Source organism: Vicia villosa, unplaced genomic scaffold, assembly GCF_029867415.1.
Source record: "Vicia villosa cultivar HV-30 ecotype Madison, WI unplaced genomic scaffold, Vvil1.0 ctg.000102F_1_1_1, whole genome shotgun sequence".
Lineage (NCBI taxonomy): Eukaryota > Viridiplantae > Streptophyta > Magnoliopsida > Fabales > Fabaceae > Vicia > Vicia villosa.
Genome location: NW_026705014.1, coordinates 140873 through 161547, shown reverse-complemented (window position 1 = coordinate 161547; position 20675 = coordinate 140873). Strand labels below are relative to the sequence as shown.

The following is a 20675-nucleotide window of genomic DNA, read 5'->3' as shown; positions in this document are numbered from 1 at the left end:
TTTCCGGTCTCTTTAAGAAGATCTATCACATACTTTTGCTGAGATATGAAAATCCCCTTCTTGGAGTGGGCTACCTCAATTCCCAAAAAATATTTCAACTTGCCCAAAGTCTTGATTTCAAATTCATTTGCCAAGCATTGACTCAACCTTTCTTGCTCCTTTACATCATCTCCTGTTAATATAATATCATCAACATAAACCAGTAACACGGTCACTTCCCCCGACTTTGAGTGTTTGATAAACAAGGTATGATCACCTTGACTTTGTCTATAACCCAAATTTGTCATAACTTTGGTAAACCTGCCAAACCATGCTCGTGGGGACTGTTTCAGCCCATACAAGGCCTTTTTTAGTTTACACACTGTGTTCGGAGCACCCTTTCCATCATATCCTGGTGGCAACTGCATATAAATTTCCTCTTCAAGTTCCCCGTGTAAAAATGCATTTTTTACATCAAACTGTTGCAAGTCCCAACCATAATTTGCTGCAAGGGATAAAATTACTCTTACCGTGTTCATTTTGGCAACCGGGGCAAATGTTTCCAAGTAGTCAACTCCATAAGTTTGTGTGAATCCCTTAGCCACTAACCTTGCCTTATGTCTTTCAATTGAGCCATCAGCTTTGTATTTTATTGTATACACCCACCTGCATCCAACTGGTTTCTTCCCTATTGGTAAAGTCACTAACTCCCATGTATCATTCTTTTCTAAAGCTTCCATTTCTAAATTCATGGCCTGCTTCCATTTTCTATCAGATAATGCCTCAGATAGGGTAGTAGGTGTAGAGGTGTTATTTAGGTTAGTAAGGAAGGCTTTATGGGAAGGTGAGAAGTTTCTAAAGGATAAGTAATTTGAAAGAGGGTAAAGTGGATGTTTGGTACACTCTCTGGTTTTTTTCCTAATGGCTATAGGCAAGTCATCTTCATTTACTTTCTCAGTTTCTGCAAGTTCAGTTGGTGGGTTAGGAATTAATAGAGAATTAGAAAAGGTTACCTTGTTAGGATCTTGATTTTGGGTGGACTCTTCAACATGCATAGTGTCTGAAACAGCCTTTGATTTTCTAGAGTACACCAAATTTTTTCCAAATCTAACATCAACATTTTCAGGTTCAACATGCTGCCCAGGCTGCACAACCTGTTTAGGATGCTCGGGCTGCACAACCTGTCCAGGATGGTCAGCAGGTTCTGATGACAAATCAGGAAAGAAGAATCCCTCATCTTCTTTAAAGTTCTCCCCCTGAAGATGAGAGTTACAAAAATAGCTCTCATATTCATTGAAAGTAACATCTCTAGAGACATAGAATTTTTTCGAAGGTGGATGATAACATTTATATCCCTTTTGAGTGGAAGAGTATCCTACAAAGACACACTTAAGAGCTCTAGGGTCAAGTTTTCCCCTTTCTGAACTATGAGTATGAACAAAGGAAGCACACCCAAATATTCTTGGTTTAAGATCATTTGTTGTGGACAGATTTGGATAAAAGTAGGATAAGACATTCATAGGACTCTTTGATTCTAAAACTCTAGTAGGTAGCCTATTAATAAGGTGGGTTGCAGTGAGGACAGCTTCTCCCCAAAAAGTTTTAGGGACATTATTTTGAAATAAAAGAGCCCGGGTTTGATTGAGGATGTGTCCATTTTTCCTTTCTGCCACTCCATTTTGTTGTGGTGTTTTAACACAAGAAGACTCATGGATAATGCCCTCTTTTTGACAAAAAGAATTAAGTGCATTATTGAAATAGTCTTTGGCATTATCTGATCGAAGTCTCTTGATGTTAACACCAAATTGATTTTTTATCATGGAGTAAAAATTCAAAAAGGTTGAGCTGACCTCTGATTTGTGTTTAAGCAAAAAAACCCATGTAACACGGGTGCAATCATCTATAAAAGTTATAAACCACCTAGCACCAGACACATTTAGCACATTAGAGGGACCCCAAACATCAGTATGAACAAGATAGAAAGGAAAAATACTCATTTTATTACTTATTGGAAAGGACACATGCTTGTGTTTAGCAAGCTCACACACCTCACAATGAAGACTCTCAACATCTAACTTAGAGAATAGAAAGGGAAATAACAACTTTATGACTTGAAATGAAGGATGTCCTAAGCGACAATGGTATAGTAGGATTTTTTCTTTATTTGTCATCACTGATACAAGTGAATAAGGCAAGTCTTTTCCAGAAGACAAGTTAGGTTCTTCTAGATAATAAAGGCCATTACATTCTCTAGCATGTCCAATCGTCCTCCCCGAAATCTTGTCCTGCAACAAACAATCATTATTATGAAAAATAACATTACATGACAAATCTTGTGTAAGTTTTTGTATTGAGGCCAGGCTCATAGATAATTTTGGGACATGGAGAACATTTTTTAGGGTTATTGAATGGTTAATTTGGACATCTCCTTGACCAGCAACTGTTATAAGAGTGCCATCAGCAGTGGCAATTTTCTTATTGCTGGGGCATGGGGAATAGGTTGAAAAATGTCTAGCTAAAGGTGTCATGTGATCGGTGGCTCCGGAGTCTAGTATCCAAAAAGTTTTAGAGGGTGTACCTGAGGCATTTAGTCCAAAAGAAAATGGTAACTTGCCGTAATTAAAAGATAAAAGCTTACCAGAATATGCCAATGAACATGAGGCAGCAGCCGGTTTTTCCAATTTGCTCAAAAAACTCTTCATCTTTTCAATTTCTTCCGAATTGAAATGGGTCATTTCAGCTGGTTTATTCCCTTCACTTTTGCCAACAGCAGCAACATGAGCATGTCCTGCTTTTCTTGGGAAATTCCCTTTAGACCCCCACTCTCTATCTCGGTTTTGAGGTCTCCCATGTAGTTTCCAGCATTTCTCTCTAGTATGGCGAGGCTTATTACAAAAAGTACACCACATTTCATCCCCTTTCTTTTCCATGTTTGTTGGTTCTCCATTCCTTTTGTCAACACTCTTGTCTGCCCCTTCTCCTTTGCTGAAGTTAGCTAGCATGGCTGAATTCTCAACTATTGGAGTGTCTAACATTAGACTCCTTCTGCTCTCTTCACTTCTCACAATAGATACCACTTCATTAAAGTTGGAAACTTTTTGTTTCCCTAAGATTTGAATTCTGACTTGGTCAAAATCAGAGTTTAAACCAACCAGAAAATCATACACCCTGTCTTGTTCAATATACTCCTTCAAAGTTGCTGCATCAGCAGAACACTTGGTTTTTATGACCCTATAATGGTCAAGTTCCATCCATAATGCCTTGAGCTGATTAGCATATTCGGTGACTGTTCTATTACCTTGTTTTGCTGCCATAGTTTTCACCTTCACTTCATATACTTGGGCAGCATCTTTGGCCTTGGAGTATGTTTCATTTATAGCATCCCAAATCTCCTTTGCTGTACTGAGAAACATGCAGGTGTCACTTATCTCTGGAACCATGGAACTCCACAACCATGCCATAATCATGGAGTCTTCTTCATCCCATTTGGTGAAGATGGGATCCTCCTCCTTAGGTGCAAGATCTGTTAGATGCTTCACTTTACCTTTTCCTTTCAGAATTGTACGAATGAGTTGAGACCATTTGAGATAATTTTTTCCATTCAATTTGTAGGCAGAATGGATATTCTGCAGCTCTCCAGAGTTCTGGGATTTGACATCTTCTGTCCCAACTTTTGTGGGTTTTTCAGAGTCGGTATCAGATCCCGACATTGTAGGATCGAGAAAAAAAGTGGTTCAAAAGACTTTTTTTTAAACCAATGGAAACTGCAATAGCAGTCAAAGAAAAAATGTGCTATGAATGCACACGAAAATAGCACCAGCAAGGAAGGCTGGTGTTTTTAGGTATCGCAGCGGAAAGAGGCACCCAGAACGGATGCTCTTGATACCATGTGAAAAAGTAAATTATTTCTTGTATATTAAACATTGAAAGGTACAAGGATATATATATACAGAATTCCTATACTATTTAAGGAAATAGTAATTATGCAGTTCTAATTGCATATCTCTAAAATTAATGAGATTTCCTAATCATATTAATTTGTACATAAATAGGAAGATATTCTATGTTTTCTAAATTAATTCTTTAAATACTGCAAGATTTCCCACATAGGCTGATGCAATATAAACAATTTCCGGTTAATGTAAAGTTTTCTAAACATAATATTTGTGATGTAAATGATAATTGAACAGTGGATTTCGTGAGAAACTGGTCATAAGAAAATATTATTCCAGTTGCTGTCAAATTTAATTTCATCACCGATGTTGCCAATTATCCTAAAATAGAGATAGAGAGACTGATTTTGACTAAGACACGGCGGAAATCAAATCAAACAAGACTGCAGGCCCTTCACAGAAGAGATGTCTTAGTATATGAAAGTATGAAAGCAGTTACGATCACCTTGCTGCAGTAATTTCTAACCAAACTGTCAGACACGATAATGGAGAGACATCAAGGAAACATGAAGCAACCATTGCCAATATTGACCACGACAACTCTTTTGCTTTCATCAAGAGAGCCTCTCCTGGACACTTTTGCTTTTCACACACTGCTAATATTTGGAAGAGTTCAACTGGAACACATATATTTTCTTCAGGAAAGGGTGTTTCACTGCTTTTCTCCAGTGTGTCCGAAAAAGGGGCAGAGCCTGCCTTTTTCTTCGATTGCATTCCTTTCAAAACTGTCAACATATGAAGTCTGAGACGTGGATCGCTGAACTCCTTTGATGCCTAGCATTCATAATCACAAAGATATAAAAAGAAACTTTGTTTCAACAGAACTTACACAATTTACATGTTGAGTAAGAACAGGATACAAGACTCACCATTCGGACTACTGTATCATATGGATATCCTCCAATCTGAGCTTCAGACAAAAATTCAATCTGACAGAAACCAAAAAATTGTAAGTCTATTGGTTGGGGAATTAATAGAAAAAATACCAAAAGTAGAAACATACCCAGTCATTGTCTCTAGCTAATACAGAAAGGTACTTTGTACTTAAGGGAAGCTGGTGCAACCTGCAAAAATTTGTTACCAATGACCATTGCTGGCTGGATATCTTTCGGTGAGATCTTAATTCATTTCCATCACCATTTCCACTTAATATCCATGACCCGTAGGTATTTTCATCAACCAACAGTGGAAGGCTTGCCTTTTCCAGATGGTGTAAGACAAGAATAAGAGCTCGTGAAGACTGTTTACTTGGAGCTCCCACTTCAGAGGCAATTACAGGAGAATCCTTGTGCAAATACTCATCAGCTAGAGCCCGAGCAAGAGATTCTGTTACATCACTTTCATGTGATTTTGCATGAAACACAGATCCATTAGGTGGTGATAATTGCTTGAGATTTTTGTTAGTTTCATTTGATTTGTAAAAATAAGATATCCGTTTTAGCACAGCAATGTCAATGCGCATCTTGCCGGCAGATAAACCACATAGCTCCAGAAGAAAAGCACTAGAAGCAACAAGCATAGAATCCTCAAAATGCAAAATTGCAGTTGACAAAACCTGAAAATTCGAGCACAAATCTGTCAATTTAACATTCAAAATTTTAATTGTGTGTTTTTTATCAGGCATTTGTAATGAAAAAATATATAAAACACGGCTAAGATTCTATGATGTTACATATCAGAAAGCAATGGATGGATGTCCAGCATCAAAATCATAATAAATTCTACAACGAAGCAAAGAACTGATAGAATACCAAGCAAATAGAGTTAAAGATATAAATTCATTGATGCCCTTTAACCAAACAGCTTAACCTTTTAGGTTTAATTGGTTCTTCACAAGGTTTGAAAGCTCTGATGACCAAGTGATCAGAAGCTTGATCCTTTACAAACTTAATCCCCAAAATTCACTTTGATTTTAGAGTAAAGTAAATTGGCCTTCTGTGTTGTCCAAGCTAAAAGTCCAAAAGTAGCTTGCAGGAGCATGTTGAAGATATTAAATGACTCATATGACTTTAAGTAACATCATTAAAATTTTAAATTAAATTGGTTTCTGACAAACAACATTTGATAGTTTGACATCTATGATCAAGTGGAGATTTTTATCAGGTAACAAACATAGCATTTTAAAAATTTGTACTAAATACATTGGTTTGTTTAATTTGTCTCTCATTTCAATTGCATAATCAGACAATCTATGAATAAAAAAAAAACTCACAGATGAAAGTAGAGTATCTTCATGTTGTCCTAGTGGTGAAAGAAGTTTCTGAACATCTGGTTGAATGTTAGTTTGCCCAAGAGTCGAACTACTGCCTTCCCATTCTGACTTCAGACTTTGAACTCGTTGGCCAATAATTTGGTTAAAAGCTGCCAGCGCTCGTCCACGATGCAAATGATGCTCAAGCCCAAATCCATTTTCCTGAATATTCAATTTAGCATTACTGTATAGTATATATGGTATATTAAAGAGCGCAATTGGAAAAATAGGAATCCTTTCTACATTGAAACGTGAGAGCAACATTCATTTTGAAACATTTTATTTGCTAAAACAACACTCATTTTGAAACGGAGGGAGAAACCAAAAGATAGCAATTAAAATAAAAGAATATACCTCAAGTAAAGGACTGTGTAGTTCTTCTTCAATGTGTCGTTGAATAGTTGCCTCCCAGGAGATTGCATTTATCTCATCATGCAAATCAGCACTTACGTACAAGTCAATATCTCTATGTAGCAAAGTTTCCCCCATAGGGAATGCTGAAAATGATTGGCAACCAAGAGGACCCTGTAATATAATGAAAACTACATAACTTGGATAGCATATACAGAAATGTGTCTGCAATAGCATGCAAACTACATGATAGATTAAAATATTTATAAAGTAACAAAAAGAGAGAGCAAAAGATCAGTGATGAAGCTGTCCTAACATTACACAAAAAACATAGAGTATTTTATAAAGAATCAATATCAGATAGGAATAGTTTGAATTGAAATCAAAAGGATAAAACTGTAGAGAAAAGGTGATGGGATCCCGAAATTCCGAAACAGAAAATAAAGAATCAAATGAGTAAAACTTTAGGAAATAGATTGAGTTTGATTAATGAAGAAATATAAAATGCAGAAAGGAATGAATCTCAATCTACCCCAGATCCAAGCTCCTACAGAGAACGATATTTTCTGTCCATAACTAAAACAAATGATTTCTCCAAGATGCCTTTACTCTATCCCTCAGGCCCCTATATAACAAACTCCCTCTTTCTCTCTCCCGTAACTAACTATTCTTTCTCTAACTTTCCTTTTTGGATAACTCAAACGGTCCTAGGATAATTGGGCCTATACATAGATACAAGGTACCTAACAAAAGGCAGCAATTGTATCCAGTAACTCAAAATGGAGAACAAAACAGACCTGAACATAAAGCTGTATCAGTCTTCGTACAGGCTTAGGAAACCAGCATGGAAGCATTTGTAAAAGTGAAGTGTCATGTCCAGTAGACAAGAAAATGTCATCGCGCCAACTAAGGTAGTCTAATAAAGCTGCATTTCCAAATTGTGATTGAAGAAAAATTTGATGCAATGAAAAAAAAAAGTGGATTAGTTAGGTGCAAAATAAAGTAGAAGAGCGGATGGAAGAGTCACCAAAAAAACAAGGTTAATAACTAACCAGTTTTTGCTTTGGGGACCAACAGGCACATTGTATCCTGACCAAGACATGCTCCAACAAGAGTACGCCACAATGTAGGAAACCTTTGCAAAGTCGGCCTAAGGTTCTCCAATGTGCACTGGGCAGAGGAATTACTGTGCCTATTTACACCATCACTATTTAAGCAGCTTTCAATGGGGATAGAAGCATGCATCAGGGTTGCTAGAGCTGCCATTTCCCCCCCTCCTTCAGCAATGTCATCAACGGTTCGAATTATTTCATCCAACTCCAAAACACCGAGGTCGCTTCTAGGAGCTAAATCATGTGACATAATTGAACGAGCATTGGCAAGTGAAGCCTTGTATTCACACCCCCTGACTCTTGATAAGAGCATCCACTTCGCCCATTCACAATCAACCTGTTGACATACAATGTTGATCAATAGAAAAATAATATAAAAACATAACAAGAAATTTCACCAATCAGGACAAACTTTGAGGATGTGCTCGTTTCAAGGTTTCAATAAAGATTCTTGGCAGTGAGATTGAAAATATAACATTATGAGACCCCCTTAATATAAAGCCCGGCAATGTGCAATCTATGCTACTATCTTGTGCATTTGGTTGAAGAGTGACTATGGTATTTCTTGTTGGAATTTCCGCCTTTATTGCAGCCCGCCCCTATTCGCCTTTAGCATTATTGCAGCCTCCAACACCTTAATTGTGTTGAGTTTGAAGGGGGGATTTAGTCCCACGTTGCTCAGAGATATGGTCTGTGTTATGTTTATAAAGCGAGGCAATCCTCACCTTACAAGCCGGTTTTGTAGGGATGAGTTAGGCTCAATCCAAATTCGGAGATTCCTAATGACCATTTATATGCTTTTCGGCTGAATTGGGATAAAATTATGTGGATTGGCTTCTATTTGGCTTCACATGGATCAAGCAGCTTTGCTCCATTGATGTTAGTTTTTTCCTGTTGTGTTCTTTTCCCTTTTTTCAATGGAGGATTCCCCATCTTCCATACTCCTAATATTCTTCATCTTTGTTAAATTCTCATTTTATTAAAAAAAATGTAGGGGTTGTCCTATTTTTTCACTGAACTTGAATAACAATACAAAAAACAAAATAATCCAAAAACAAACCTACAAATTTCACTGAATCAATCGCTTATTGATGCTTAATAGTATCATGATTTCAAATAATGAAAACCACCAAGTACAAACAATCAGAATAGATAAAGCACAAACGTTAATAACACAATGGACACAGAAACTTACTGCAGTTTCCTGGAATGCATTAAGTGAGTCGAGATCAAGGACCAAATGATGATGGCCAAGGTAGAGATCCAAAAGATTTGGCAAGTTATGTTGGGCACAATGGTGTACAAATATTTTATGCAAAGCTTGTACAGTTCCATCTCTAACTGATGAAGTCTCATTGAGATCATCCTCCAATGGGACATTATTTTTGCCAGATATGTAACCTGAACGAGACAAAAGGGATACCAATTCTGTTGTCCCTTCCCAATATTCTCTCAAAAATATAAACCTTTTTGCAAGCTTCTCCTCCGTAAGCATCCTTATCCACCCAGAGAAAATATCAGGAGAAAACTTGTATAATTGAACATCTGGAACTTCCATGCATACAGAATCCAACTCTTCAAGAGAGTATAAGAAATTTCCATAATTAGAAGACTTCCCGTCGCATCCTGAAGATGAGACAGGCTGTACAACATCCAAATTGAGTTGAAGGCTTCCAGCAGATAGGACATATGCAGGCATTAAGTCTAACAATCTAAAGACTTCCTTCCAATGATTACGACACACATGGTAGTCAAGTTGTGACTCCCACAAAAAAGAAATGTCTGAACAAACAGATTGATTCAGTATCATCTGTACACACAGATGAACGATTAATGAAAAGAAAGTTATTATAGTTCAAAGAAAATAATCAGCTTTATCTAGGAAGATAAAATGCATATTAGATTAAATCTCCAAAAAGACATTAATCATTTTAACTTCCAACCTCATCCAATAGATATATAGTCCTGGTAAAAAATCCAATTATCAAGAATTCTCATACAGAAATTTCACCTTCAATCTTTTGTTCATTTAGTAGATGACAAGAAAATATAAAACCTGGCTTCCATGATCTCTTATGGGGAATGAGATTACTAGTCACTATTGAAAATCAACGGCATATATGAATATCAACACTAGCATGTAGTAACAAGACAGGGAAATAACTAACCCGATCAATAGTTTTTTGCTCCCAGGCATCAAACCAGACAGCAGCAGCAGCCCAATATCCAACATGAGCATCATCGTTATCAACTTCCAGAGCAGAGTAGTTTTCATTAATATTCATCCACGTATCCAAGACAACTCCATCAATCTCACCACATTCAATGACAAGACTATCAAATGAATGGTTATGCAAAAGCCTTAATCTAATCCCTAGTGGTGAATCACAGTCTGATGGGCCACTGGTATCATTCAGCCGGTGATGATATGTTTTCCAGAAATTACTGCTTGGATAGAGACTCTACTCACACACATGCATTAATACAAAAATGATTGCAAGTATCAGCTCATGGAAATTTTTCTTTCCCATACTAAACATTAACCACAAAACAAGACATATAAATTCCACATACCTCAATCAGTGAAATGTCTTTCAATATCTTCAACTCATATGGTCCTAGATAACCATACCTTTTCATTTCCTCAGCAATCTGGACTCGTAAGGATCTCCTTACAGTGCCAAACAAAAGTTGTTTGAGGCAGTATTCAATGTTCTCACCAAGCCTTTGAAGTGTTGCAACAGCAAGTTCAGTTTCACCCTGTATAATTGTAATATGAGTCATGTTATTTTCATTGAGGTTTGTGACATTGATAGAACTAGTAAAATCAAGGTAATGAAACTGTATATTGTTAAATGGAAAAAATGAGCTCAAGGTTTTACAATGGTGAAAATGCAGAAAGAAAGGATAAACCGAAGTTCCAAGAACTCCTAAACCAGAGACTAACTTTCCTAACAAATTTTCTAACAATATTTTCGAATAGCTTCTCTAATCCCTTATCCTCTCTTTTGTAAAAGAAATTCCCTTGCTAACAGAATATTGCCACGCCATTCCTATTCCCCTACTCAGCCTCTCTGCTGGGCTAAGGCCCCAAATCCAGTATTGTATCAGACATCCAAATAGAAAGTTGAGTACATCACCTTCATAAATAATTCATAAGCAACAGCTCTGCCAATGTCACGAACTTCAGTAAAAGTATCATGAGGCCCTTCGTCAACAATGAAATCTTCCGATTGATGAAGATGCAGTTGAAGAACAGCCAAAGGGAGTCTACCAGAGAGTAGAGCATCTTTAACCACCGTCTTGAGGTCAAGATTACCCACCTTCCAGCGTGCCATCATCTCTCTTGGATTTTCCAGAGGCAAAACTTTCTTTTCCGAATGAGATAAGTCGCCTAATTCCTCGGAGACCAATTTAGACTCGGAATCAACAGGTACGAGCGCAAGATTTTCATTATTGTCGGCACCTGATGCTGGTAAAGGAAACGAAAGCTCATGCTGGTTCAACATATCCAATGAAGCTAAATCTGAAGGAAGAACTGCAAGTTGGGGTTCTTCGTGCAGCTTCTCTATGCTCATAATAGATGACTCTTCACTGTCAACCTGTAATATTTAGCAATAAGATAACATATAATAATCAGGAAAAACAATGGAACAGTTTAACCAACAGTACAAGTAGCATAATAGTAGAGCATCATACCAATCCTTGACTGGCCTTTTGGAATATTGTCCTATGCCTACATTGCAGATTTCGGATAATCTCTAAGAAATGAGCCAGCTCAGAAAGTTTAAGAGCAAAATCCAGTTCAGTCGGTAGTTTCATTGGTTCAATTGGGGGAAGAGAAAGCAATCCTGTCTTGTTCAAGCCCTCTGCTGCGCGTGTATCCTTTTTATGTTGTAGTAACCCATACTTACGAAGCATTGTAGTTGCAAAGCAAGTAGCCAGTGCAAGAAGCCTAGACATCATAAGTCAGATTAAATTTTCTTTCTGGAATGAAAAAACAACAAAGATGATGCATGCCATCCACTAAAAGCTTTTCCTTTTTCTCCATTAGATATCACCACTGATAAAAGGATAAGGCACAAGAAGTCTAACGGAATGTCAACAATCCAATTGTGATTATTTGAATAGCAAAGTTGATATGCCATCATTCTCTTAAGAATTTCCACTCGTCGATCTTTAAAAAGGGATGTGTTAAAAAAATCTAATGACAGCATAATTCTTAATCCTCTTTCGTTTAAAACTTCCACTCATCCTCTACATGTCTCCTCCACATACCCCCAAATCACATTAATCGATATTCAGCCATCTTTTTTCAAAATACGTGTTATCCCCACTATCTCTCTCTCTAACGTTATCAATTTTAATCTTATCTTGGTTAGAATTTCCACCCACCCTATTTATGTGTAAAAAATTCTAATTGCATCAGTTTATGGTTGGTTTTTTACTACCCAACATTCAGTTCCATGTTAATGTGCAAGTCTAACAGTTTCCCAATAGAATTTCCCTTCAAGATTGAGAGATATTTGTTATCGCAAATCACACTTGAAGCATTCTTCCATTTATCTACCTTTGATCTTATAGTTGATGTCTCCCTATATCTCTGTCACTTTGTATAGAGAACTTAAAACATGGGACTTATAGTATTGAATAATTACTAATTTTTACTTCTGAGTTAGAATTTGTTTGCCCTTTGCTAAACTTGCATTTCATATACTCTATTTTACTTCAACTTCAGTTCAGAGGAAACCGAGCGTTTCCAAGGCTTTATTGTCATAAATCTAACTTTTCATTAATCACTTCTCTTGATCCTCCATTAAATATATCGTCCATACACACAAAACATATGGATCATGGTTGACCCTTGGCAGACACGTTGAAAATTCCCATGTCACAACACATACTTCTGCTAACAAATGTTTCTACTTTATTTTTTTCCTAAAATGTAACATGGCTATCCAAAAAAAATTAGCCATAACTAACCTAATGGACCAAATACCAATTGATGTCATATATATCTTTGGAGGACCAATATGAACATTTACCCAATATAATTACAACACATTGACACAATTTCTTACGAGTAGCAACTTGGTTTAGAAATGATAAAGATTATGGAATAAAAGTGAAGAATACAAAATAAAAGTATGAGAGCCAAGCCAATGAACATATAAATTTACCTTGAAGCAGCAGAAGTTTCGCTATCATTGCCACTTTTATTAAGCATAAGATAAACTGCAGCGAAAAGCAATCTCAAAATCCCCTCTTCCGCTAGGTTCACATCCACAAGCATTTCCAAAGATCTGCCCATCAATAAAACTGGAAAGTGAATTTCATTAGACAATATTTGCCATTTAAAAAAACCTAAATACTATATGAGCGCATCAATGTAAGCAATCTCTTTTACAGCATCATTTCCATTGAACCAGTACCACTGTAACATTTGCAACAAATTAATTTGCCGTAATCTAAAAACTAAATCACAACACAGTGCACATAGATAAGCAAAATATTTCTAGAAGGTCCAAGAGTCGCCAAAAAATTATATATCAACAGAAGAGAAACTTTTAACCATTATTGCTTTTCACACTTATGCATGGAAAAGCTATGCTAGAAAGCCATACGGAGAATCCAGAATGAAGAGCAACTGAAGGCTAATACTTAGGGGTGTTTGGGTAAGCATTTTAATTGAGTCCTTATTGACTAAGCACTTATGATGTAATTTTCTCATCAGTGAAGTTATAATTTTCTCATCAGTGAGGAGTGTGTTTGTTTTCTTGGAAAATACATTATACCCTCTGATTGGAATTGAATAATATATTTCAAGTATCTTAAAGTTACAAGCACTAATCTCTTTATATAAGACTATTCTAATCTAATGGGCCTAACTAATGGACTAATAACCCGAATATAAATTACAACTAATAACAGTAAAAATAACTTATTTACAACACTCCCCCTCAAGCTGGTGAATGAATATCTATCATTCCCAACTTGAAAACAATCTTTTCAAAGTTATTGTTGTTCAGCCCCTTCCCTTAGTTAGAAGATCTGCAACGTTGTCCTGAGAAGAAACATATGGAGTGCAAATAAGACCACTATCTAACTTTTCTTTGATGAAGTGTCTGTCAACTTCAATATGTTTGGTTCTATCATGCAGCACTGGATTATGGGCTATGCTAATAGCAGATTTATTATCACAATAAAGTCTCATTAGTCCATCACTCTTTATCTTCAAGTCTTCTAAACCCTAGCCGCCTTAATTGTCCTCACCTTACAAGCTGGTTTTGTAGGGATGAGTTAGGCCCAACTCAAATTCTGAGATGGTATCAGAGTCTATCCTATATCCATTGTTGGGCTTCCCGCATCGTCCACGCTTCGGGCTCATTGAGGCCCAAGTGTGAGGGGGTGTGTTGGATTTCCCGCCTTAATTGCAATCCGCCCCTAGTCGCCTTAACTGTGGCCCTTTGGCTTGTCTTATTGCAGCCCCCCAACACCTTCATTGCTTAGAGATATGGCCTATGTTGTGTTTATAAATGGGAGCAATTCTCACCTTACAAGCCGGTTTTGTAGGGATGAGTTAGGCCCAACCCAAATTCCGAGACCCTCCTTCAGGAAAGAGGATAATATTGTCAACCGGCACTCTCCTCCTTGAAGGGGTTGTAAAGTCTCGGTTCGAGAGTTAGTTGGTTAGTTGGGATGGTTAGTTAGAAAGGTAGGGAGTGACAGGTATATAAATAACAGGAGGGTAAGGTACAGAACAGTATTCAGTAATTAAAAGGGAGTGGGGACCTTTGGATAGGGAGGGAGGGTTGTTGCGCCTCAAAGTTTTGCATTGTTTCATAGTTGTAATTAGGGTTTATCCCTATTGCTTTGTAACATTGTACATACCAGGTTTCTATCAGATTACTACTTTAGAACAAGAAATATAAATCGATACTACAATGATTAAATTTGGCTTACTTTTCTATTTCATCAAATTTCAAGTAGTCCAATGCTATTTGTAACTGACGAAGACGAGAAACCTTGATGTCCCATCCTGACAAAGAATGAAAGAGAAAAAAATATAAGCATGAAGCTAAAATTTATTTTGTGAAATCCTAAAGTATTGTGTCAATTCTATTCCAATAAACAAATCATCAGATTTTAAATAAATAAATAGACAACGCCATCAAAAGTTTAGTTTTTTTTTAGTATACAGTTTGTATATTTGTTCTTATGTTAGTATTTTCTCCTTTAACCCTGGTCTTTTAATTCCCTCACTCCTGTAATGTTAGTTCTTACTAGTAATCATTTTCATTTATTCACCTTTAATAAGAATTTTATTGGTTTATGTGCCAAATGAAAATTTACAAAAAGTTATAATAATAAAAATCTTGAAATAGAGGTGGTTTTGGTAGCAAAAGACCAGAGACAATAAACGGCCAAAAGAACCCATTCAGGACAAGTAGGTTAGTATTGGTCCAGATGAGGATGCTAAAAAAACATATTATCCCATCCTATTTCACCTTGTTGGCTATCTCTAAGTCTTCCAGTTAAGAGTCACACATTGGATAAGATAAGGCTTGAACATGGGTTTATAAGTGAGGGCAATCTTCACCTTACAAGCCGGTTTTGTAAGGTTGAGTTAGGTCCAATTCAAATTTTTGGATGGCAATAGAGCCTATTTAGTTGCTCTCAGGTCATCGCCATCAAGTGACTCTGGTCACGCTCCAGATGTCTAGTCCTGGGTGAGAAGTGTGTGTTTGAGTTGCACATTAGATAAGATAAGGCTTGAACATAGGTTCATGAGTTAATACAACCCTCACCATACAAGCCAATTTATAAGGATGAATTAAGCCCAACCTAAATTCTAAGACTTCCCAAGGCACCAAAATATTGCGGTTGAGATATTGATGGGATAAACCTATTACAGCAAAACTAAAGTAGCAATACAAAGCTGATTACAGTAAAGTACAAAATAAAAGGGAAAACAAGATAGTGCAATTTTATGCAATTATAGAAGACCGGTTTTATTTTAGGGAAACTATTTTATATAGGATGAATTATATCTAAGAGAAGGATTTAGTACACCATAATGAAAAGGAAAATAAGACAATAGAAAAAGAAACTTCAAATGATAGAAAAGGGGAAAGGGTAGGGAATCAAGATTGTGATATCATCCTTCCAGAAGTTTGGAAAACAATAATTTTGACATCCTCCTGATGAATCAGCTTAAAATCCTCCTAAGTACTCAACCAACAAAGCATAAATTGCCTTTTGGATTCATATGATATTGAATGTTTTGGTTTTTTTATTTAATAATAATTTGTGTTTTGAATAGTTAGGAGGATTTGTTATGGAAAGATCGACTTAATGGTGTGATTTTATCGCTTTTTCCTAAATTTTATTTATATAATATTGTTTCTGTAATTATTTATTTTCATGAAAAACCTTCCTTTCTGTTAACATAAGAATAAGAATGGTCACTGGCCCCAATGAATACCTTCTGGAAGAATGGCCCTAAATAGATGTGAAAAAACACATAAATAAACTACCTATATGATAAGTAATGGGGTGACTATGAGATGATATATATGAACGTGTGTGTGTTTATATATAATACACAACATCATTATGTCAGGTTACAAAATGATCATTTTATGTAACTCACCATTTTTCGAACACAACTGATCTGCCTCTTCAATCCCTTCATACACAAGAACTCTGTCCAAAATTTCAATTTTCCAAGGAGAAAACCTTTTGGTTGGTTCTCTTACTTCCACACTGTCTTTAAGAAGAACTGAAATTCCTCTATCTGTACTTGGTTGGCGATAACCAATGTACTCAACAGGAAGAAAACTCGATAAGAGTGAAACAGAAGGAACGTACACTGATAGACCATCTTCTCTCACGATATAGAAATAACCCTGAAATGTGCAACCCACTACTTCTCCAATAACAGCTTCTTCTTTTCCATTAAAGTGATGTACATCATATGCACTATCTAAAGTGTTATCATCGTGGACATCTAAATTCACTTGCAGATTAAAATGCACAAGTTTTGTTGAACCTTTCTGATTCTTTGCACTATTCAATTTAGAGAGAATAGTAATTCCCATGGGAGAAAAAGAAATAGAATCATCTTCACATAGTTTAAAATTGGGAAGGAATATCTTTCTCATAACAGGCGACTTCACACCAGAACCAATAAATCTGTGATCATTAGTTGCTTTGGAAGCAGAAGAAAAACCACTTGAATTGGGACCAAACAAATTGCTCCTTTCTTCAGACGTGTAGCCATCAATTTTCTCGAGCGCATCACCTTCCACGGTTTTGTCTGGGTAAGAAACACTTCTGTCTATTATGTTTAAATCATTTGAATGAAAACACCCCGAGAAATTAGAGAATACTGCTTGACAATCTATATCAGAACCACCAGCCCCCCAGCCAAATAACATCCCCAGTCCAAATTGCTGAGAATGTGGAAGCAACTTTTCAGATATATAATTCTTGTTGGCAACATATTCCCTTAACGATATCACGTAGATCACACCACATGCATCAACCGCGGCTAAAAAGTAGGTGTGTGAAGCAACAACTAACTTTTTAAATGATCTTCTAAAAGAATCACGGTGTTGATCTTTCAAGTTATCCTTAATGTCAGACCCGTATTTAATGCGTGATACATCATCACCCAAAGGCAATTTTTTTAAACCTTGGAAATCATAAAGAGGGTTAAGTCCACAAGCCTGTGGAACATTTAAATGTGTCACGAATTCACCGGATAATGCTGAATATAGAACGATCAAGCCAGAAGAATCAAGACAGACAAGAAGATTATCACAAAATTGGAAATCTATCCACTCAGCTTCCTGAACTGTGTCTGTTCTTTCATCAAGCTTCACCACTGAAACCCACTGAATACCCCAATTGTCTAACTTGGCAACAAGAAGTAAATGTTTATGCATGCCTCTTTGATTTGCACCACTAATATTGACAGAAACATGATGCATCAATGTCAAAAAAAAACCCACCAGGCAATATGAAGCACTCGAGAAAATTTTAGGGCATTCATAGAACCCATTAATCTCAATACCGAATATATTGGGAAAACAGTCAGACTTAATATCCGCTGTACCCGGGCTCAAGCTTGAGTGATCAGAAGCACCTTTTACTAAATCAGCAGGTTCCTGCCGATTCTCCTGACTTTGGACTGGATTTTCATTGAAGAGATATTCCAGGGATAGACTTCCATTAAATATGTTAAAAGAAACCACTTCTGTAGAGCAAGGAAATTCGTTATTCTCAGGGAACTTGGTCCAGATACTACTGTCAGTTACAATAGTTTCAACTTTTGTGAAAAATGATTTTAAATATCTCTTAGTCGGCGCAGAGCCTCTCGAAAATTCAATTCCACCATCATCTCCACCAGTCCAATTTACATCCCGGTCTCCAGAGACTTTGTGACTAAGGCTGGAAGATTCTCCTACTTCAATATTTTGAGCTAATGTAGCAATAGGCCCCCATTCCACCCACCTGCCTTGTCTATAGCTACCTTCTAATGAAGATTGAACTAATTCTCTGGCTTTAGACAGTTTAGGAAAAGCATGGAGTGTTACTCCACATCTTCCCGAAACAAATAAAAATTCTCTAAATGAAGCATCATTGTGTTGATCATAGCTGTCCCCACAACGAGCCCAGGCCAATGAGTTAACATCACTAATAAATGGGTAACTAGTGGACCTTAAACTTTTAATTTCAGTAACATTGGCATCAACACCAATTTCTGATCCTGAAGTAGAAGGCAAATCATTCACCAAAGTTGATCCGCTGGGCCTATCGAATACCTCTGATGAAAGAGATGATGAACCTAGAATGTGATTATCATAATCATTGCCACTTTCACAACCACTAGAATCCGACTCTCCTGCAACCATAAAAGCAAATGCAAACACCATAACAGGATATCAAAAAAACTTGAAACAAGCTGCAATTGCATTTTACCCATAAAATTAAATACATATATACATGCTACTCGGCTACTGAGCAATAATAGCCAAGCCAAACTACAAGTATGCTATGTTTGGATAAACTACTTAATTAAGCATTTATAACATAAATATTTGTCATATAAATGCATATATATAAACTACTTTTATAACAAAATATGAAATAAAGTCAAATTATTTTCATACAAGTTTCCAACTGTTTTCATAATCTATCATGGGGAGTTTATGGAAATAAGCTCAAAACAATTTATGATCATATCAGCCATTTGTTTTCATAAATTCTACCAAACAGTCTTACAAATTTCTACATATCTAGAAAAGCTCAAATAAGTCAATTCTAACAATCCCTTATAAAAAAAAAGGAAGCAGCGAATCACAATCACCTTTAACCAGAGGAAACAACAGAGCTTCCTTTTCATATGAATGCAAAAGCAGAATCTCTCTCGTAGGAGAAATAAAACCTTCACGAAATTCCGAAAGCCCTATTTGAGTCTCAGATGCGTCCCACTTGTGCAACTGAAGTATAGCAGGATCATCGCTACCCAAGGCCGAATCCATTCCACTCCTGATTCAATCAAAAGCATATTCAACGAATTTTAAAACAAATCATAACTAAAGCTATTTAAGCCCCAAACATTAATGCAACCATTTCAAACACTTAATGATAACTATTTAAGCTCGAAACACTTTTCATTTTTAAATTTCACCACTCGGAAAATCAACGCAATGATCTAATTACAAAATCTCACAGCTTGTAGAACTTTGCATGAAGCCAATTTTCAATTTCAATTTCATTTAATCGATTATTTATTAAATTACTCAAATCTTCGGTTGAATCGCAATTCGAAACACGACGAACATCGAAACTAATCAGGATTTCAATCAGTTTAAGTTAAACAAAAAATTGAAAACATCAAGGAGTTCAAATCGAATAGAGCATCAAAACCTGAGAAGTTAAAAAAATAAAAAACGACGAAGTGGAACCTGAAGGTGAAGAATGATTAAGAGATTAGAGTGGGAATTTTTGTTGGAAGGTTGTTTCCATGAATGCAGAGAGTGAGTTTTCGAACGGAGATTTTGGGATTGGGATTGGGATTGGGATTGGGAATGGAGCAAAAGTTGAGCCGAGAATGAACGGAAAGAATGTGCCTGAATTGCTCTCTCTACTCTTCGCTGCCCGATCCAACACCGTTTAAGTTAACGATAAAAACAAAAACAAAAAAATATCGGGGATTTATTTTTATATTTTTATTTTCATTTATACTAATATAATAATTGTTGTTAAAAATAAACTATAATATCATACAATTTAAATTAAAAAAAAAAACTCGTATTTTTTTGAGAAAGACTTCCAAAAAATTATAGTAATATTTTTTTTTAGAAAGAAAGCATTAAAAAGAAAGAAATTTTAAAGAAAGACTAGTCTAGATTATTCTCCACAAATTTTTTTAAATGAAAAGAAGGTTAAAAACTACAGAGCAGCAATTCTAGAAACACATATTCTATTAATATAGCACGAGATAAATACTCAAAAAAATTTGGACAATCCAGAAACACCTTGTAATTGACTTTCAAGGAGAAACTATAATTGGCCAGAGCATCAGTCGGATGATTCGCTTCTCTATGAATATGCTTGATATTCGCTTCCTAATCTAACTCACATAAGCTTATGATATTTGACAGCAAATTGTTCCCATGACGCTGAATATGCCGCTTTCCTTGAACATCTTGCACCACAACTGTTGAGTCTACCCGAATCTCCACCTTATCAAATTTTAAATTCCTAGCCAGTTGCAATCCTTCATACAACCCCAAAGCTCCGCCATATAAGGGTCCCCTCGGCCAATAAATTTAGAAAACCCAGAGGTCCATTCTCCCACTTCCCCTTAAACTACTCCACCATAGTCCATAATGTCATTTCTACAGGCTCCATCTACATTAATGCATATTCACCCCCTCTTAGAAAATTCAAAGTGAACTTTTATCTTCATACTTCTCCCCATGCAATTCTCCTTCATTATACTTTCTGACGATCCAT

The 20675-nt window shown here is 36.3% G+C and overlaps 1 protein-coding gene across 2 annotated transcripts in view; it reads right to left on the bottom strand.

Annotated features, from left to right (window-relative positions):
• The window catches only part of LOC131624100 (uncharacterized), a 29712-nt gene extending 9866 nt beyond the window's left edge, over positions 1-19846 (bottom strand). Inside the window, exons 1-17 of one of the 2 annotated variants that reach the window (XM_058895088.1) lie at positions 19622-19846; positions 19021-19202; positions 16300-18555; positions 14610-14685; positions 12827-12949; positions 11346-11601; positions 10787-11248; positions 10221-10406; positions 9815-10108; positions 8842-9456; positions 7587-7983; positions 7332-7459; positions 6538-6708; positions 6145-6345; positions 4936-5487; positions 4802-4861; positions 4378-4706 (exon numbers count right to left, since the gene is read on the bottom strand). In XM_058895088.1, the coding sequence (XP_058751071.1) occupies positions 4378-4706; positions 4802-4861; positions 4936-5487; positions 6145-6345; positions 6538-6708; positions 7332-7459; positions 7587-7983; positions 8842-9456; positions 9815-10108; positions 10221-10406; positions 10787-11248; positions 11346-11601; positions 12827-12949; positions 14610-14685; positions 16300-18555; positions 19021-19195 (6281 nt within the window). In that variant the 5' untranslated portion in view covers positions 19196-19202; positions 19622-19846. Of the gene's footprint in view, positions 1-4377; positions 4707-4801; positions 4862-4935; positions 5488-6144; positions 6346-6537; positions 6709-7331; positions 7460-7586; positions 7984-8841; positions 9457-9814; positions 10109-10220; positions 10407-10786; positions 11249-11345; positions 11602-12826; positions 12966-14609; positions 14686-16299; positions 18556-19020; positions 19203-19621 lie in introns of those variants that run through there. The other variant, XM_058895089.1, reaches the window with a different exon arrangement.
• Positions 19847-20675: the final 829 nt, after the last annotated feature.